This window comes from Peromyscus leucopus, chromosome 3, assembly GCF_004664715.2.
Source record: "Peromyscus leucopus breed LL Stock chromosome 3, UCI_PerLeu_2.1, whole genome shotgun sequence".
Classification (NCBI taxonomy): Eukaryota; Metazoa; Chordata; class Mammalia; order Rodentia; family Cricetidae; genus Peromyscus; species Peromyscus leucopus.
The window spans coordinates 157,172,585-157,188,672 of record NC_051065.1 but is presented as its reverse complement, the minus strand read 5'-3'; the positions used below and the strand labels follow the sequence as shown (position 1 = coordinate 157,188,672).

Here is a 16,088-nt window from a genome sequence, read left to right as displayed (position 1 = left end):
GGCTTGGTCCCTGGAGGAGAAAGCAGCAGTTCCTGGGGCTGGTTAATGACCATCTTCTGTGATTTAGCTAATCATTTTCAGAGATGGTTGAATCATTGAGAACCTTCAATCCCAGCACTTAGAGGAAAGGCAGGCAGGTCTCTGAACGTTTGAGGTCAGCCTGGTCTATATAGTGAGTTCCAGGACAGCCAGGGCTACATGGTAAAACTTTGTCTCAAAAAAAAGAAAAAGTTTCTATTAACATTTGGTTTTCTTTTCTTTTTATTTTTGCACATGATCTTTAACATTTTATCCTACGTTTATTTATTTTGTATGTAGGTATGTGTATGTATGTGTGAGGGCATATACATGCCATGGCACACATGTGGAGTTAGAGGACAACTTTCAGGAGTTAATCATTTAGGTCCTGGGATTTCCCTAATGAGCCCCATTCTCATTTTTTGATAGATAAATCCTAGTGTATCTACCCGGCAGGAGACACATTCATCTTTTTTTTTTTTTTTTTTTTTTTTTTTTTTTGGTTTTTCGAGACAGGGTTTCTCTGTGTAGCTTTGCGCATTTCCTGGGACTCACTTGGTAGCCCAGGCTGGCCTCGAACTCCCAGAGATCCGCCTGCCTCTGCCTCCCGAGTGCTGGGATCAAAGGCGTGCACCACCACCACCACACACACACACACACACACACACACCCCCGGCTCAACACATTCATCTTTAATAGCCTCCAATTCCCTAGAACTATTGATAAGGATATATGTAACTTCAAAAATATAAATTTCTGTGCACCTGTGTTTGAAGTCAGACTTCTGTTTCTGGTCTTCCATATGCTCCAGGCTTAGATTCTCTACCTCTGCTTAGAGAATTGTGTGGTTATTTGAACAGTCACATTGCTTGCCAGAACACTGGAGGAGGAGGTAGCAGTGTAGGGGCAGCCTATGGTGTCTTTGTTACCACTTGTAAGGAGATGAAAGCCCCTTGGTATCCCAGGGTTCCCTCTGGGGAGCAGGGAAGGCCAGCTCCCATGGTCGTCACTGTAGTTGTTGTTTGTTTGTTTGTTTGTTTGTTTTTTAACCTTTGGGGGCGCACTACCCAGCTCCCCAATAAATACACGAATACTTAGTGTTACTTACAAATGCCCAGCATTAGCTTGGCTTGTTTCTAGCCAATTTTCTTACCTAACTTAAATTATCCTGTTTCTCTTCTTCTGTTTTTTCCTTCTGGGCTTTTTACCTCTCTTTATTCTATATATCTTTCTTTCTTACTCTGTGGCTGGCTGGGTGACTGGGTGGCTGGCTCCTGGCATCCTCCTCTTCATCTCCTTTCCTCACTCCTCCCTCTTCTCTTTATGAGCCTAGATTTCTCTTATTTATTCTCTCTGCCTGTCAGTCCCACCTATCCTTTCTCCTGCCTTGCTATTGGCTGTTCAGTTCTTTTTTAGCGCAATCAGGTGTTTTAGGCAAACAAAGTAATGCAGCTTTACAGAGTTAAACAAATGCAACAGAAAAGAATGCAATGCATCTTTGCACCATTAAACTCTTCTTGTTCAATCCCCAGGACTGCAGCACTTCTACATCTGTCCCCAAGCAGGAAAAGCTTCTGAATTTGCCTGGAGACAGGCTTTTCTGGAGTGAGGCAGATGTCATCCAAGCGACTGAGGACTTTGACCAAAGCCACCGAATCAGTGAGGGGACCTTTGCCGATATCTACCGGGGGCAAAGGCATGGTGTGGCCTTTGCTTTCAAGAAGCTCAGGGAGGTGAGCTGAAGGTGTCTGTAGGGAGGGTTGGGGGCCTGGGGCTAAAGCTGGATGGATCTTCAGGGGTTGTGTCTTTTCCCACAGATGTCTGGCTCCAGTCCAGGGTCCATGGACAGGTTCCTGCAGGCAGAGATGCAGCTTTGCCTCAGGTAAGCTTCCCATGCAGAGCCCCTGGCCTGATGATGATAGCAGGCAGTACGGTGTCTCTAGTGTGCCAGGCAGGTGGTTAGCACTGCCATTATAGGGCTGGGCTGTGACCGGGAGAAAGATGAGGAAAGCTGAGTGTAACTGTGCGTGGCGATTCATGAGGCAAGAAGTTTCTGGGAGGCGGAAGAGAAGTGTCCTTGGCCCAGATAGACCTGTGGATAGTTCACATGTGGAGTGTGAGGTGTGGCGGGGGTCACGAGGAAAGCTGAGAAGAGAAAGGTGACTCAGACAGTGGGAGTCCCCAAGAGAAACCAACCTGAGGCGGGTGTGGTGGCCTCTAGCACGTTCTTCATCCCTAAGCCTGTTCCCGGAAGTGGGGTGGGGATGATGCCAGTCTGCACAGCAGGGAGGCAGGGTGAGGCTGCCAGGGATCAGAGCCGTGGCACCTGGGAGGTGGCTGGTGGCCCGGGGTGGCAAGGGAGCGTCTGCCTTTGGTTCTTGCTGTCTGATGCCTGACTGTCCCCTGGTGCTGGGTTCAGATGCTGCCACCCCAATGTCTTACCTCTGCTGGGCTTCTGCGCTGGAAGACGGTGCCACAGCCTCATCTACCCCTACATGGCAAATGGCTCTCTGCAGGACAGACTCCAGGTTCAGGTGAACAACTGGGTCCTGGGTGGAGTAAAAAATGGAGCAGATGGCTCCTGCCTAGGGGTCATAAGGACTTAGAGGAATGTGAACTTTCTTGAAAGCTTATAAAATTCTCAATACAGACACCAATGTATCCTTTACTTCATTATTATTTGTGATGATTTTTTTTTTTTTTTGAGATAGGGTCACCAGTTGCCAGGCTAGCCTCAAACTTACTATATTATGGCAGCACATGACCTTGAACTCATGCCTTTACATTCTGAGTGCTAGGATTACAGGCATCTGCTTCCATGCCTGGTTTATGCAGTGCTGGGGAATCAACCCCAGGCCTTGTGGCTGGTAGCAGACAGTCTATAGCTGTACTCCATCCCAGCTGTGTCCCTCCTCCTCTCCCTCCCCCCTTTGGTGCCGAGATCCAATCTCGGACATTGTACATACCAGTGCTCCACCCCTGAGCCTCTCCAACCTTACATTTCCATTCCATACCCGAGGAAGCTGAGGCTCGGAGGCCTCGTGTGTCTTTCCCAAAGTCACACAGCTCACCAGTGTGTGCATACGGATTTGCAAGTAGATCTGTCTGACACAAACACCATCATTTCAAGCCAGCGCGTCACACGGTCCGAGCCCTGTGACCGAGGACAGATTCAAAGGCTATAAAGACTTTAAGGACGCTGCAGGGGTCACCCTTTCTATTCCTTCTCTTTCCCTTAGGGTGACTCAGACCTGCTGCCCTGGCCCCAGCGTGCCAGCATCTGCTCGGGGCTGCTTCTAGCTGTCGAATACCTGCATAGCCTGGACATCATCCATAGCAATGTCAAGAGGTGAGAGGGCCAGATGAGCTGGGCCCGCCCCGAGTCCTGGCTCTAAGAACGAGGCCTGTGTCTGTTCTTGCTTCCTATCTCTCTCCGTCTCTCTCTGTCTCTCTCCTCCTCCGCCTCCCCTCCCTTGGGGGACCTTAGCTCTCTCCATAGGCCCAGCTCACAATGCAGTCTTTCTGAGGTGTGCTCCCTGTCCACAGCCGGCATGCAAAGCTGTCACTGTGTCCTCGGTCTTTCTGAGCCAGTTTCCCCGCAGGCCACAGCACTCTAAACGTCTGACTGTCTGTCCGTCCGTTCAGGAGCCAGTCTACACTCCAGCTGGGATCTTTGCCCAGCCTCGGGATTTGAGCTCCCCTGGCCCAATGGCCAGGATTTGATCCCGTGACCCTCTATGATGGAAGGAGAGAACCAACTCCTGCAAGTTGTCCCTCTGGGTTCCCCTCGAAAGACAGAGCGCATGCTTCCTCCCGCTAAGTAAATGTAGTGAAGGCCTGCTAAATTTAGTTCTGTACATGAAGCTTAACTTTTTGTTCCCGCTCCCTGAGGAACCCTTTCTCTGAGTTAACTCCCTCCAATTAGGACTGGGTCAGAGGACATTTTCACTTCTCTTTTGGAAATTTCAAAAATGTGCTCTTTTCCCTACAACCTGGGCAAACTGAGCCGTAAAGGATGCCAGTGTTCGGGTTTGCACTGGTGAGGCCCGAACTTTGTGGTGGGAACAGCTTTGGAAGAGTCTAGGCCAGCACAAGCAGTGGGCGTGGCCTGCTCTGCTGGCCGGAGCTGATGTCTGGGGGGTGGGGGTGGGAGTCTGCATCTCTCTGGCCACATTCTTGGGGCAATTTTCAACTCCATTTAGTGGAGTGAGGGGGAGGCCCTGCCCATTTATTGCCGGCTATTTTTTTTTGTTGTTGTTGTTGTTTTTCGAGACAGGGTTTCTCTGTGTAGCTTTGTGCCTTTCCTGGAACTCACTCTGTAGCCCAGGCTGGCCTTGAACTCACAGAGATCCGCCTGCCTCTGCCTCCCGAGTGCTGGGATTAAAGGTGTGCACCACCACTGCCCGGCTTAATGCTGGCTATTTTATATTGAAGATCTTCTGTGATTTCCCCCACTACCGCACACATTTTCAGGGCTGACACTGCCCACTGATAAATTGTTTGGCCAAAGTGTCTCCATGGCAACCTCTCCCCAGAATTCAAAGGTTTTCTTCACTTGCTTTCCCACAGTGCCAACGTTTTGCTGGACCAGCATCTTAGCCCTAAGCTGGCCCATCCAGTGGCTCATCCCTGTCCTGCCGATAAAAAGACCAAATACACCGTAATGAAGACCCACCTGTTCCAGGCCTCAGCTGCATATCTGCCTGAAAACTTCATCAGGGTCGGGCAGCTGACTAAGCAAGTGGACATCTTCAGCTGTGGAATTGTAAGAGTCTCCTTCTCTGCATGGGGCTTTCTTGGAGGTATAGCCAAGGCAGCCAGACTGTGGCCTATAGGCCACATCTGAGACAAAGCCTGTTGTGGCATCTTTTTTAATCTTTTATTTGTTCTTAGTTTGTGGGTGTGCAGATGTGTATGGGGTGTGGTGAGGTGTAGGGGTGTGGGGCTATGGGTCAGGTGTCATTCCTAGGTACTGTCTATCTCCCTTGGGACTGGATCTTTCATTGGCCTGTCACTCACCAGTTAGGCTAGACAGTAGCCAGTGAATCCCAGGGATTCTCCTGTCTTTGTCTTCTCCAGTGCGGGGATTACAAGTGCGTGCCCCACACCTGACGTTTTTATATGGTTTCTCAGGATCCGAACTCAGGTTATGTGTGCAAAGTGACCACTTCACTGACTGAGCTATGATCCCAGTTTGTCCCATCCCCCCCCCTTTTGGTGCTGGAGATAATACTCAGGTCCTCAGTTATGCTAGAAACATGCCTGAACACTGAGCCATATTTCTTGAAAGTTATTTTTGGTTTTTTTATTGCAATGAGGTCTCACTCTGTGGCCCAGGCTAGCTACCAGCTTATAATCCTCCTGCCTTAGCCTTTTGAGTAGCTGGAACGGTAGGTGTGTGCCACCATGGTCCAGTTTGTATGGCTTCTGACTTAGGAGTGATTTTCATGGTTGTAAAGGTTTACACAGCTGGGTGAGGGGCGCATGCCTGTAGCCCCAGCACTTAGGAGGCTGAGGCAGGAAGATTGCTTCTAGTTTCAGGCCAGTCTGGGCTACATGATCAACTTGACCTTGTCTGAAAAACCTTAAAAAAAAAAAAAAAAAGGTAAAGAGGTATAGACAGAACCTGTATATGGTTGGTGATTGTAGTGGGCTGCAGATATTATCTCTCAATTTCCTGATTCCCATCCACACCGTCAGCCTACCCAGCCATTTCTCTGTCATGTCAGAGATCCACCTGTCTCTGCCTCCCAAGTGCTGGGATTAAAGGCGTGTATGCGCCGCCGCCGCCGCCGCCGCCGCCGCCGCCGCCGCCGCCGCCTGGCTCCACCCACCTTTTCAACACCTTTTTATCATTCCCATCACAGCCACTTCCCCAGTCTGTGGCCATCCACCTCTCCTGTGTGCTTCCTGCTTCATGACCCGGTCCCAGGTGCTCAGAGCTTCCTGAGCCTGATGTCAGATCTGCTCAGTCCATCTTTAGGACACACTGCCTCCTCTCCGTGTCTGCAGGAGGGTACCGTTAAAAGGCCTTAGTGGAAGATAGCTTTGGAAGATATGGTTCAGCAAAGCCAAGCAGGGTTTTCATTATAGTTAACAGGAGCATTTCACAGGATGATGACCCTATGACCCGGACGCTGTGAACTCACCAGAGAATGCCATGCAGGCTTTCCCAGCCTCACTTGGTGGTAGAACCTTGTTTTCTTGGTCTGTCTGCCTTGGTGTTCCACAGAACCTGCTTGGGAAACGCTGTCCGAGAAGCCCAGGCTTTTTGCCTTTGGCCAAACTCAGGCTTCTGCACGCAGGCCTTTGCCCCTGTCTTCCTCCTCCTAGTCTTGAACTTTGTACTTCCTCTCTGTGACCGCAGTCTCCCATCTGTCCACATCTGCCTCTGAAGTTTACTGAGCCGCCTTCCGCCCTCAGCTGGACCTCTGTGGATCAGATTCAGCTTCCTTCTGGCCCTGGCTGGTCACGCTGCTGATTCCCACCCTGCCCACAACCCCCACAATTCCCCGTGAGGGCTTCAGTGAGGCCAAGCAGCCCTACTTGGAGAACCAGTGGCTCTGGGGTGGGGGAGACAGAGGAAGTTCCAAGAGAACCTAGGCAATTTAGGAAGACTCTATCTCAAAACAGACAAAACAGAATTTAAAAAGGGGAAGGAAAAAAAAAAGTCAGAACAAACCAGTAGAGCAGACTCTCAAGCCACCAGGCAGCGTGGCCTAGTCCAGTAAAGTTACTCCAGCCGTGTAACACCTGGCTACCCCATGTATGGGCCTCAGTTTTGTCTTCTGTAAAATGGGGTTAGCGGTGTTTATAGAGAGTAATGGGGCTGGGTGTGGTGGCCCACACCTTTAATCTCAGCACTTAGGAGGCAGAGGCCGTTGATCTCTGTGAGTTAAAGGCCAGCCTGGTTTACAAAGTGAGTTCCAGGGCAGCTGGGGCTGTGCAGAGAGACTGTCTCAAATAAATAAATGAGTGAAATTTAAAAAAGAGTAGTGGGGAATGGGATGCTGTGTATAAATGGGTACTGTAGTACTGGTGTGTGTGTGTGTGTGTGTGTGTGTGTGTGTGTGTGTATACATGCCACAGTGCGTGATGGGTCAGAGAACACCTATCTGGAGCTCTTGCTTCTCCTCTGCCACCTTGTGGGACCAAACTCAAGTGATCTGGCCTCCATTCAACTGCCTCATCTTGCCCACTCTGTTTCAGTGGTTTTTTTGGGGGGTGCGGGCGGGGGTGGGGGTTGTGAAAGGGTTTCTTTGGGTAGCCTTGGCTGTCCTGGAACTTCTTCTGTAGACCAGGCTGGCCTCGATGTCTTAGTGTTTTTATGCCCACTAAGTGACCCTTGTCAGGGACTTGTCTGTTCCGGAACCACATGGCTGAGACGCAGGAGACATTTATTGAATTGTTTACCCTGTTTCTCCCTTCCTGCAAGGACCCGTTGGTTGGTTGTGGCGCCCTGTGCTGCCCCCTCCTGGCCACTGCCAGTATGCTCCTTCTTACCCTAAGAGCAGGGTCACCTCAGTGGCCAGTGTCTGCTCTGACCTGCTGCAGGAGGCTGTGGGAGAAACTTGACATAAGGATAGCCGTTCATTCCTCAGCACAGCTGCTCTACCACACGTGACAGATGCAGAGTCGGGGACCCAGGTTTCAGTTCCCAGCCCTGAGCTCACTTCTTGTGCAGGGTAGGACTGGGAACCCAGGCCTCTGTTTCTGGATCCCCCCAAATGCTGAGAATCCTGTGACAGGCAGGCTTGCTCTTCACACGGACATGGATCATAGTCTCCCACGTGGGTGTTGGCTTGCACCTGCTCAGGGCCGTGCTCCTTTGTGAGTGAATTAAGTAGGGAATGAATCGTGTTGCTGCGGCCGGAGGATTAGAAACTCAAGATCATCCTCAGCTACAGAGTAAGTGCGTGGCCAGCCTGGGCTACAAAAGACCCTGTCTCTTAAACAAAAACTGGGTCAGGATGACTGAGTGAATAAATGTACTTGCCGCCAAGCCTGACAACCTGAGTTTTAGCCCTGGGACCCACACAGTGGGAGGAGAGAACCAACTCCCACAAGTTGCTCTCTAACCTCTACACAATAGCCATGGCACATGAAAACCAACACACACACACACACACATACACACACACACACACAGAGAGAGAGTTAATAAATTAGTGTAATAATAATAATAATAATAATAATAAACCAAAAAAGGCGAAGTCTCTGCCGTTGCCTAAATCGTTTGCTGACCGTGGGCACATCAAAACCACACTAACTCTGTGTTCTGGCCTATCCAGGTGTTAGCTGAGGTCCTCACTGGCATCCCTGCGATGGACAAGGACCGCAGCCCAGTTTACCTGGTAAGAGATCCAATCACTTCTGGTCCGTTGGCTGGTAGCCTTGGGCACATGTCCATGTGTGCAGGGAGGGCCTTGCCCATTGCGTGCAGAGTTCTCAGCCCTCAGCCCGGAGCTCTCTGTTTACCCCGCCCACCCACACTGCCCCTTCGGGAGTACAGCAGCTGACCCTGCCTGCGTGTGTGTGTGTGTGTGTGTGTGTGTGTGTGTGTGTGTGTGTGTGTGCAGCTGCTGAGCCACATTCTAGTCCTAGCTTTGTTCTTTTTTTCCCCTCTTTCCTCCTCCTCCTCCTCCTCCTTCTCTCTTTCTAAGGTTGGAGGAGGTCTTACATCATAGCCTAGGTTGTCTTTGAATTCTTTCTTGGTGATCCTCCTGCCTCAGCCTTCTCTCAGTTCTGGGATTACAGACACGTGCCACACACTCCACTGCAGCTCTCCCAGTGAGCTCCTCTCCCTGTCACAGCTTGCCTTCTTTTTCTTTGGTGAGTCCTTGCATGCACTGGTAAAGTAGGACATTCATGCCATGCTGACTGTGTGATGTTTGGGTTTGGCTGATTTCACTCACTGGTTCTTCTAGTTTTCCTTCGAATTTCCTGGGAGTTGGCGCTTGAGACTTGCCTGGGTTCATGGTTTATTCTGTCCAGAACGCTTTGTCAGGGCTTCCCATGCTGTGAAGTCACTGCTGTCCTCAGCTTCTCTCACTGATGGCCCCAGATAAGATCTCTCTTCCCTGCAGGGTCACTAGGCGGGGCTCCATGAACAGCTTCTGGGTCCCTTCTCTTTGGTGGTAACTTGTCTCTCTCTGTAGGCCGCTCACGTGCTTCAACTGTGACGTGCCGGTTTCCCCTTCCTTGAATGTCGTTACGTTTCCCCAAAGACAAATAGTTAAAAGGTCATGCTTACACAAGGAACTGTATGAGTGTCAGAAGTGCCATGCTGGCCCTAGTAGGCTCTACTTCCAGGTTTGAATCTCTCATGGTGTCAGCCATGTTGTGTACAGATCCTGAAACCACCTACTTGCTGGCTGAGGAAACGAGGCACAGTGGGGCTGACTCTTTTCTCTCTCTGAGATAAAATCTTGTTCTGTTGCCCAGACTGGCTTTCAGCTCCTGGGCTCAAGCAGTCCTCCTGCCTTAGCCTCCTGTGTGGCTGGAACCACAGGCCTGTGACACCATACCTGCTTAGTTTTTTAAATCTGTGGTGCTGGGGATCAAACTCTAGGCAAGGGCTTGACCACTGAGCCGCACTCCCAGCCCTTGCTTTGCCTTTGAAGCAAACATCACATCCCATGGCTGATAATCATTCAGGATTGTTTCCTCCAAATTTGTATAAAGTGGCAAATTAAATTTACATAGAATATATACATCACTTGTATTAAAAAATCTACAAACAGCTACCTTCAAAATCCCAGCACTTGGGAGGCAGGCAGGTCTCTGTGAGTTGGAGGACAGCTTGGATTACATAGCAAGTTCCAGAACCTTGAGAGCTACATACATAAAGAAACCCTGTCTTAAAAAACAAAACAAGGAGTTGGAGAGATGGCTCAGAGGTTAAGAGCACTGGCTGCTCTTCCAGAGGACCCAGGTTCAATTCCCAACACTCACATGGCAGCTCACAACTATTTGTAACTCCAGTTCCAGGGTATCTGGCACCCTCACACAGACATGCATGCAGGCAAAACACCAATGCACATTAAATAAATACATCTTAAAAATAAATAAATAGATTTCAAAACAAAACAAAAGTGTACAAATAAGGGAAGGTATACAGATAGTTTAAAAAAAAAGTCAATATGTTCAATTGTGAAATCACTTGAGATGCTTACAATTCCCGGCGCTGGTGGAGGTGCTGAGGATGGAACTGGGAGAAGGGGAGTCTCCCCTGGGAGGGCTCCTGTCAAGTGGGGAGAGAAGACATTGACTCCGGGCAGTAGACTGCAGAGGAGAGAAAGAAGAAGGAGAGCTAAGAGACAGAGGGAAGGAGTAGGGACTGCCTGGCTGCCTCGGGGAGGCCTTGTGGAGGAGGGGATGGTTGTGTGAGTGACTAGAACGGACCAAGGGACAGAGACTAGGTAAGGAGTGTGTTTAAGGCAGCGAAAACAAAGCCTCGCTATGTAGCTCAGGCTGGCCCTGAATTTACAGACCTCTTCCTCAGGCTGTATAGAGTGCTGGGATTACAGGTGTGTATCATCACACCCAGCTTTAGAATGCCATGTGTCTTATAATATGTAATATTATATACATGTGTACATATGGGACAGTGCTATGTACACTGACAGTAAATAAGCATACACTAATGTAGAGGTTGGCTTTGAACTCCTGATTCTTCTGCCTCTGCTTCCTATGTGTTAGAATTAAAGGCACACACCACCATTCCTGCTTTATCTGGCTTTGTACATGCTGTGTAAGCAGTGTACCAGCTGAGCTACAGCCCTGGCCCCGTAAATGAGCTTGCATTCTCGCTGCCGACTCTTCCTCCTGCTTCATTTGGAGGTGATGTAATTCCTGGCTCTCTTTACTGTTAGTCCTGAACAATGGTCTCGCAGAGTTTCTTTTTTTGTTTTGTTTTTTCCTTGTCACATTCTTGGTGAGATGTCTCAAATGCCTTTTGAAAAAGGCACCTCTCAGCCTCTTATGATCCTGCTCTGCTCCTGGGGATGCTTACAGCTCCTCCACCTGGGCCTCCAGTTCTCCTCTTCATTTTGATTCTCTTGGAGAAGCTGCTTCCAATTGGTGGTGCTCCAATGGACTGTGACTCCAATGTCCACAGTCAAGGGTGACCTTCAGGGCCTGCAGTTTTCTGTCTCCTTTCGCTGTAAGATTGATCACAGGCACTGAGTACTAGCAGAAGCAGAAAGGGCCTCTGTACATGTTAGTGTTAATGAGATTAATTTATGAGGCTGTAGAGATAATTACAGTTAAGAGCACTGGCTGCTCTTCCAGAGGACCCGAGTTCAGATCCCGGCACCCATGTCAGGTGGCTCCCAGACATCTGTAACTCCAGTTGCAGGGGATCTGATGCCCTCTTTTGGCTTCTGTAGGCACCCGCATGTGTGTGCGCGCGCGCGCGCGCACACACACACACACACACACACACACACACAAACAAATAAAAATAAAAACAAATCTTAAAAAAATAAGATTAAATTGGGGCTGGAGAGATGGCTCAGTGTTTAATACTTGCAGAGAACCTGATTTGGTTCCTAGAACCCACATCCAGTGGCTTTTAACCTTTACCCTGTAACTGGAGCTCCAGAGGATCTGGCCTCTGAGGGCATATGTACTCACACGAACACACCCCCATACAAACACAGACACACATACCTACAAGTAAATAAAAAATAAAATATTTTTTTTTGGAGGGTTTTTTTTTTTTTTTTTTTTTTTTTGGTTTTTTCGAGACAGGGTTTCTCTGTGTAGCTTTGCGCCTTTCCTGGAGCTCACTTGGTAGTCCAGGCTGGCCTCGAACTCACAGAGATCTGCCTGCCTCTGCCTCCCAAGTGCTGGGATTAAAGGCGTGCGCCACCACGCCCGGCTTGGAGGGGGTTTTGAGACAAGGTTTCTTTGTGTAGATTTGGAGGCTGTCCTGGAACTCATTTTGTAGACAGGTTGGCCTCCCAAGTGCTGGGATTAAAGGTGTGTGCCACCATTGCCTGAAAAAAATTTTTTTTTTTTTTTTTTTTTTTTTTGGAGACTAGATTTCTCTGTGTAGCCCTGGCTGTCCTGGAATTCACTCTGTAGACCAGGCTGGCCTCAAACTCAGAGATCCTCCTGCCTCTGCCTCCTGAGTGCTAGGATTAAAGAAATGTGCTACTACTGGCCAGCAAAAAATAAAATCTTTTTAAAAATATTAAATTATAAGTGCTGGGCATGTGGTAAGTGCTATGCAAATATTGGCTATTAGTATTCACTGTGCATATATTATGAAAATGATGACATTTATTGGAAATGGGCTATTGAATTTTTTTTCTGCCAGGTGTCACACTTTGTGCTTTAGGTCCATTATTAGATTTGTGTTGTGTTACACCCAGGAATAGGCATTTCATGTTTTCTTTTTCTGATGGAGCCACCGAATCTGGACAGGTTAGGCTACTTCAGATGAGCTGTAAATGTCATAGGGGATGAATGCCCTGTGCACAGAGCAAGTCCCATGATTCTAAAGTGCTTGGGTGCTGGACTTGTTTGGGGACATCGCATTTGTTTTTAAGACGTCTTGCCACACCCAGCATCTCACCTGGATTTTCTCATTCTCCTCCCAACAGAAGGATTTGCTTCTTAGTGAGATTCCCAGCAGTACTGCCTCGCTCCACTCCAGGAAGACAGACCTGGGGAAGGTGGTGGCCAAAGAGATCTGCCAGAAGCACGTGGAGAGGAGGGCAGGGCTGCTGCCCGAGGCCTGTGCTGAAACCTGGGCCACCGCTGTGTGTCTCTGCCTCCGGAAGCGCAATGCCAGCTTGGAGGAGGTGAGCTCTCTGCTGCCCGCTGCCTTACCTAGGGAGACTCACACACTGGGGATGTAATAAGCCGCGTTTAGCCTTGCTGGTCTGCAGCAGAACCTGCTGGGGCCGCGTCAGCAATCAGGGTGGCTGTGTGCGTCATGGGAGACCCTGAGAGTGGGGGTCTGACTGGGCTGCCAGGGGTGCAGGACAGGGCCTCTCTTGGGGGCCAGTCTCTTCTTGTCTTCTCTCAGCCTGCTTTCTCTCCTGGTCTGTCACTGGTCCTGTGGCTTTTCCTCCACCTTCGTGGAGTGGCCCAAGTGTTCCCAAGCTGGGCCCAAAAGCCTCTCACTAACTATAGAGGACCTATCCATCTGTGCAAGCCACCGCTGTCCTGCTGTCCTGGTGTTCCTGGTCTTTGCATGGGAGTTGGCTGTGTGGTGAGCACCAGGATGGTGTATGACAGGACTCACTATGTTGAGCCTGGCCAGGAACTGATGCTCAAGCTCATAATGAACAGTCTGAGGAAAAAGCCTGAGCTGAGGGAGAGGCTGTCACATGCTTAGGTCTGGGAAGGAAGTCCAAGTGGTTGAGGCATACATTCTCTGGGGCAGAGCGGCTTGTCATGGGGTTGGTGAGGAAAAGGGCGCAGAGTTAGAGGGCCCTGGTGGCACAGTTGGAGTTGTCAGGGCACTGAGGAGGTCAGTAGGAGCGGTATATAATCAGATGTATTGTAAGCAGGTCTCCCCTTCAGCCGCTCATATTCACCCCATCAGTGGGTCAGTGTTCCGGCTAGGGCTTGGCTGTCGTGAGATGGCAGATAGGTTGGTTTAAGCAAGGTGGACGGACGTTTGCTGCCTGTGAGTTAACGGTTTGGGTGCAGGTAACCCACACTGCGGTGACATAGGGTTGTGCTAGCCACATAGCTTCCATTTTAGCTTCCACTTCAGGGTTCCAGATGGTAACCGTCGCTCAGTCTGTTGCTCAATCCGTTTTTACCATATGGATCCTGGGGGCTCGAACTCACAGACTGCCAGCCTTGGCAGCAAGCACATTTGCCTACTGAGCCACCTCACCACCCTGATTTTTTTTTTTGCAAGGCACCGAGAAGATGAAATTTTCTTGTGAAGGGTGTGCATAGTGAGCTGTAGTGCAGGTCTGTAATCCCAAGTACCTGGGATGCTGAAGCAGAAGAACCACAAGTTTAAGACCAGCTTGGGCTACAGAGCGAGTTCAAGGTGTGGAGGTAATTTACTGAGCTAGGTCAAAACGTAAGAAGACAAACTCGAAGGCCCAGGATGTAGCTCCATGTAGTATGTTTGCCTAGCATGCACCCCGAGGTTCTGCATTCAACTCAAGGTCTTAGAGACACACACAAACAGACACCTGCCCACGCCTGACCCAGTCATCGTGATTAGAAGAATGGGATGCAGTAATTGGACCACCTGGGCTCCCACGCTCATCTGTGGCTCTGGGTGCTGGGGTCAAGTTCAGATCTCTTTAAAGCAGGATGCTATTCTTCCCATCACAGCAGGCATTTGATTATAACTCCCAGGGGACCAGGTGCTGCCTCTGGCTTTAATTCCTGTCTTGTCTTGTCTGTCTCCTTCCCCAAGGTACGAGTCTCCATGGCTGGCGTAGAGGAGCAACTCCGAAGTCAGCCGTCCCTCCCTTGGAGCAGGGTCTCTGAGGGCACAGGCCTGTCTTCCAATACCCCAGAGGAAACAGATGACGTTGACAATTCCAGCCTCAGTGTCTCCTCTTCTGTGATGGTGGCGTCGTGTACAAGGGTTGCCTCCTCTCCACTCTCCAGGGAAAATGGAATAGCACAGCCATCGACCAGTGGAGGACTGGAGGCTGACTCCTCCTCAGAGGCCTGCACAGGCCCACAGCCACCCCACGATGGTAAGCTCGGAAGGGTGAGGTGCCGTGCATGATCATTCTTGTGACCCTAACTTAGGCCATCCATCTCGTCTTCTAATTTGTGGCTTTCTTTAGTTATTCAGGCATTCACAGCTCAGTGGTTACACAAAGAGGAAGCCCAGTTCACCAGTGACCGTTTATTTCTGTCTACTCACTTGCCTCTTGAGTCTTTCACACCTCTGTCCCCATACTGTGCCCTGGTCACAGCTACTGCACGTCTGCTAGGACAGCTGTGTGGCGTCCTCATTCTTGATACACTCTTGCCTCTGGCTCACTAGTCTTTCCTCCGGGATCCAGAAAGAGTGATATTTATTTTTTAAATTTAAAATATTATGTGTATGGGTGTTCTGTCTCTGTGTATGTCTGTGTAGTACACACACACACACACATACACACACACACACACACACACACAGAAATGCCTGATGGGTGCTTGAAAATACAGACAAGAACATAAGCCAATTTCTCTGTTGAGGATGTACATAGAAGAAACAAGAAGACAGGGCACCCTCTGATGGCCTTCCATTTAGTGCCAGGCCTTCTATTTCCAGGTCTGCACCTTCCAAGTGCTGGGATCACAGGGCTGGTGAGATGGCCAGCAGGTAAAAGCACTTCCTTCAAAGCCTGACCACCTGACCATGAGAATATGATCCCAGTTTATCACATGGTAGAAGGAGAAAATTGAGGCCTGCAAAGTTGCCTTCTGACCTCCACAAACATACCTTGTCATGCATGCACATGGCTATATAGGCATGCACGTGCAAACACACACACACACACACACACACTAAAATAAAAAAAATATTAAATAAATTGAGACAGAGTTTCACCTGGGCTATCTAGTGAAACCCTGTCTCAATTTATTTATCTTGGGATTGCAGGTATGTGCCACCATGCCCTGCTAGAGTGGTTTACAAGAACACACTGTATGGCTCGTACCCATTGCACTTAAAAACACTTCCTTGGGACCAGCAGGGCCTTGTGTGGTCCCTCCTGCCTGCCTCTTCTTCCTTGTCGATCACTTCTAAATACACCTTCCATCACTTGCACTTGGGTCCAAATATGCCAGGCTTCCTGGTGAAATAAAAGCTGAAGCCTTTTTGATGAAGAGTCACCATGCCTTATACACGTATGACTCAGTGGTAGTCTAGGTTATGACTACTTCTTTGGGGAAGACAGAGAATTTAGAAACAGCTGTCAGTGTTGTTGACTCTATCTGTGGAGGAACGTGGGAGAGTCTTGGTGGCAAGGGTGTGTGTGTGTGGTGGGGGTAGGGGTGTTGGGGTATGTATTGTGTGTGTTCAGACCTCCCTGCAAAGGCAGAAGCCATGGCATGCTGCTTGCATTTGGGGCCTGATTCAC

At 49.5% G+C, this 16,088-nt stretch overlaps 1 protein-coding gene across 3 annotated transcripts in view; it reads left to right on the top strand.

Moving 5' to 3' along the window:
* The window catches only part of Irak2 (interleukin 1 receptor associated kinase 2), a 53,918-nt gene that overhangs the window by 36,581 nt on the left and 1,249 nt on the right, over nt 1-16,088 (top strand). For 2 of the 3 annotated variants that reach the window (XM_028863946.2, XM_028863944.2), the window contains 8 exons: nt 1,551-1,751; nt 1,836-1,900; nt 2,438-2,552; nt 3,258-3,367; nt 4,588-4,783; nt 8,310-8,372; nt 12,630-12,830; nt 14,420-14,708. In XM_028863946.2, the coding sequence (XP_028719779.1) occupies nt 1,551-1,751; nt 1,836-1,900; nt 2,438-2,552; nt 3,258-3,367; nt 4,588-4,783; nt 8,310-8,372; nt 12,630-12,830; nt 14,420-14,708 (1,240 nt within the window). The remainder of the gene's footprint in view (nt 1-1,550; nt 1,752-1,835; nt 1,901-2,437; nt 2,553-3,257; nt 3,368-4,587; nt 4,784-8,309; nt 8,373-12,629; nt 12,831-14,419; nt 14,709-16,088) is intronic. The other variant, XM_037204263.1, reaches the window with a different exon arrangement.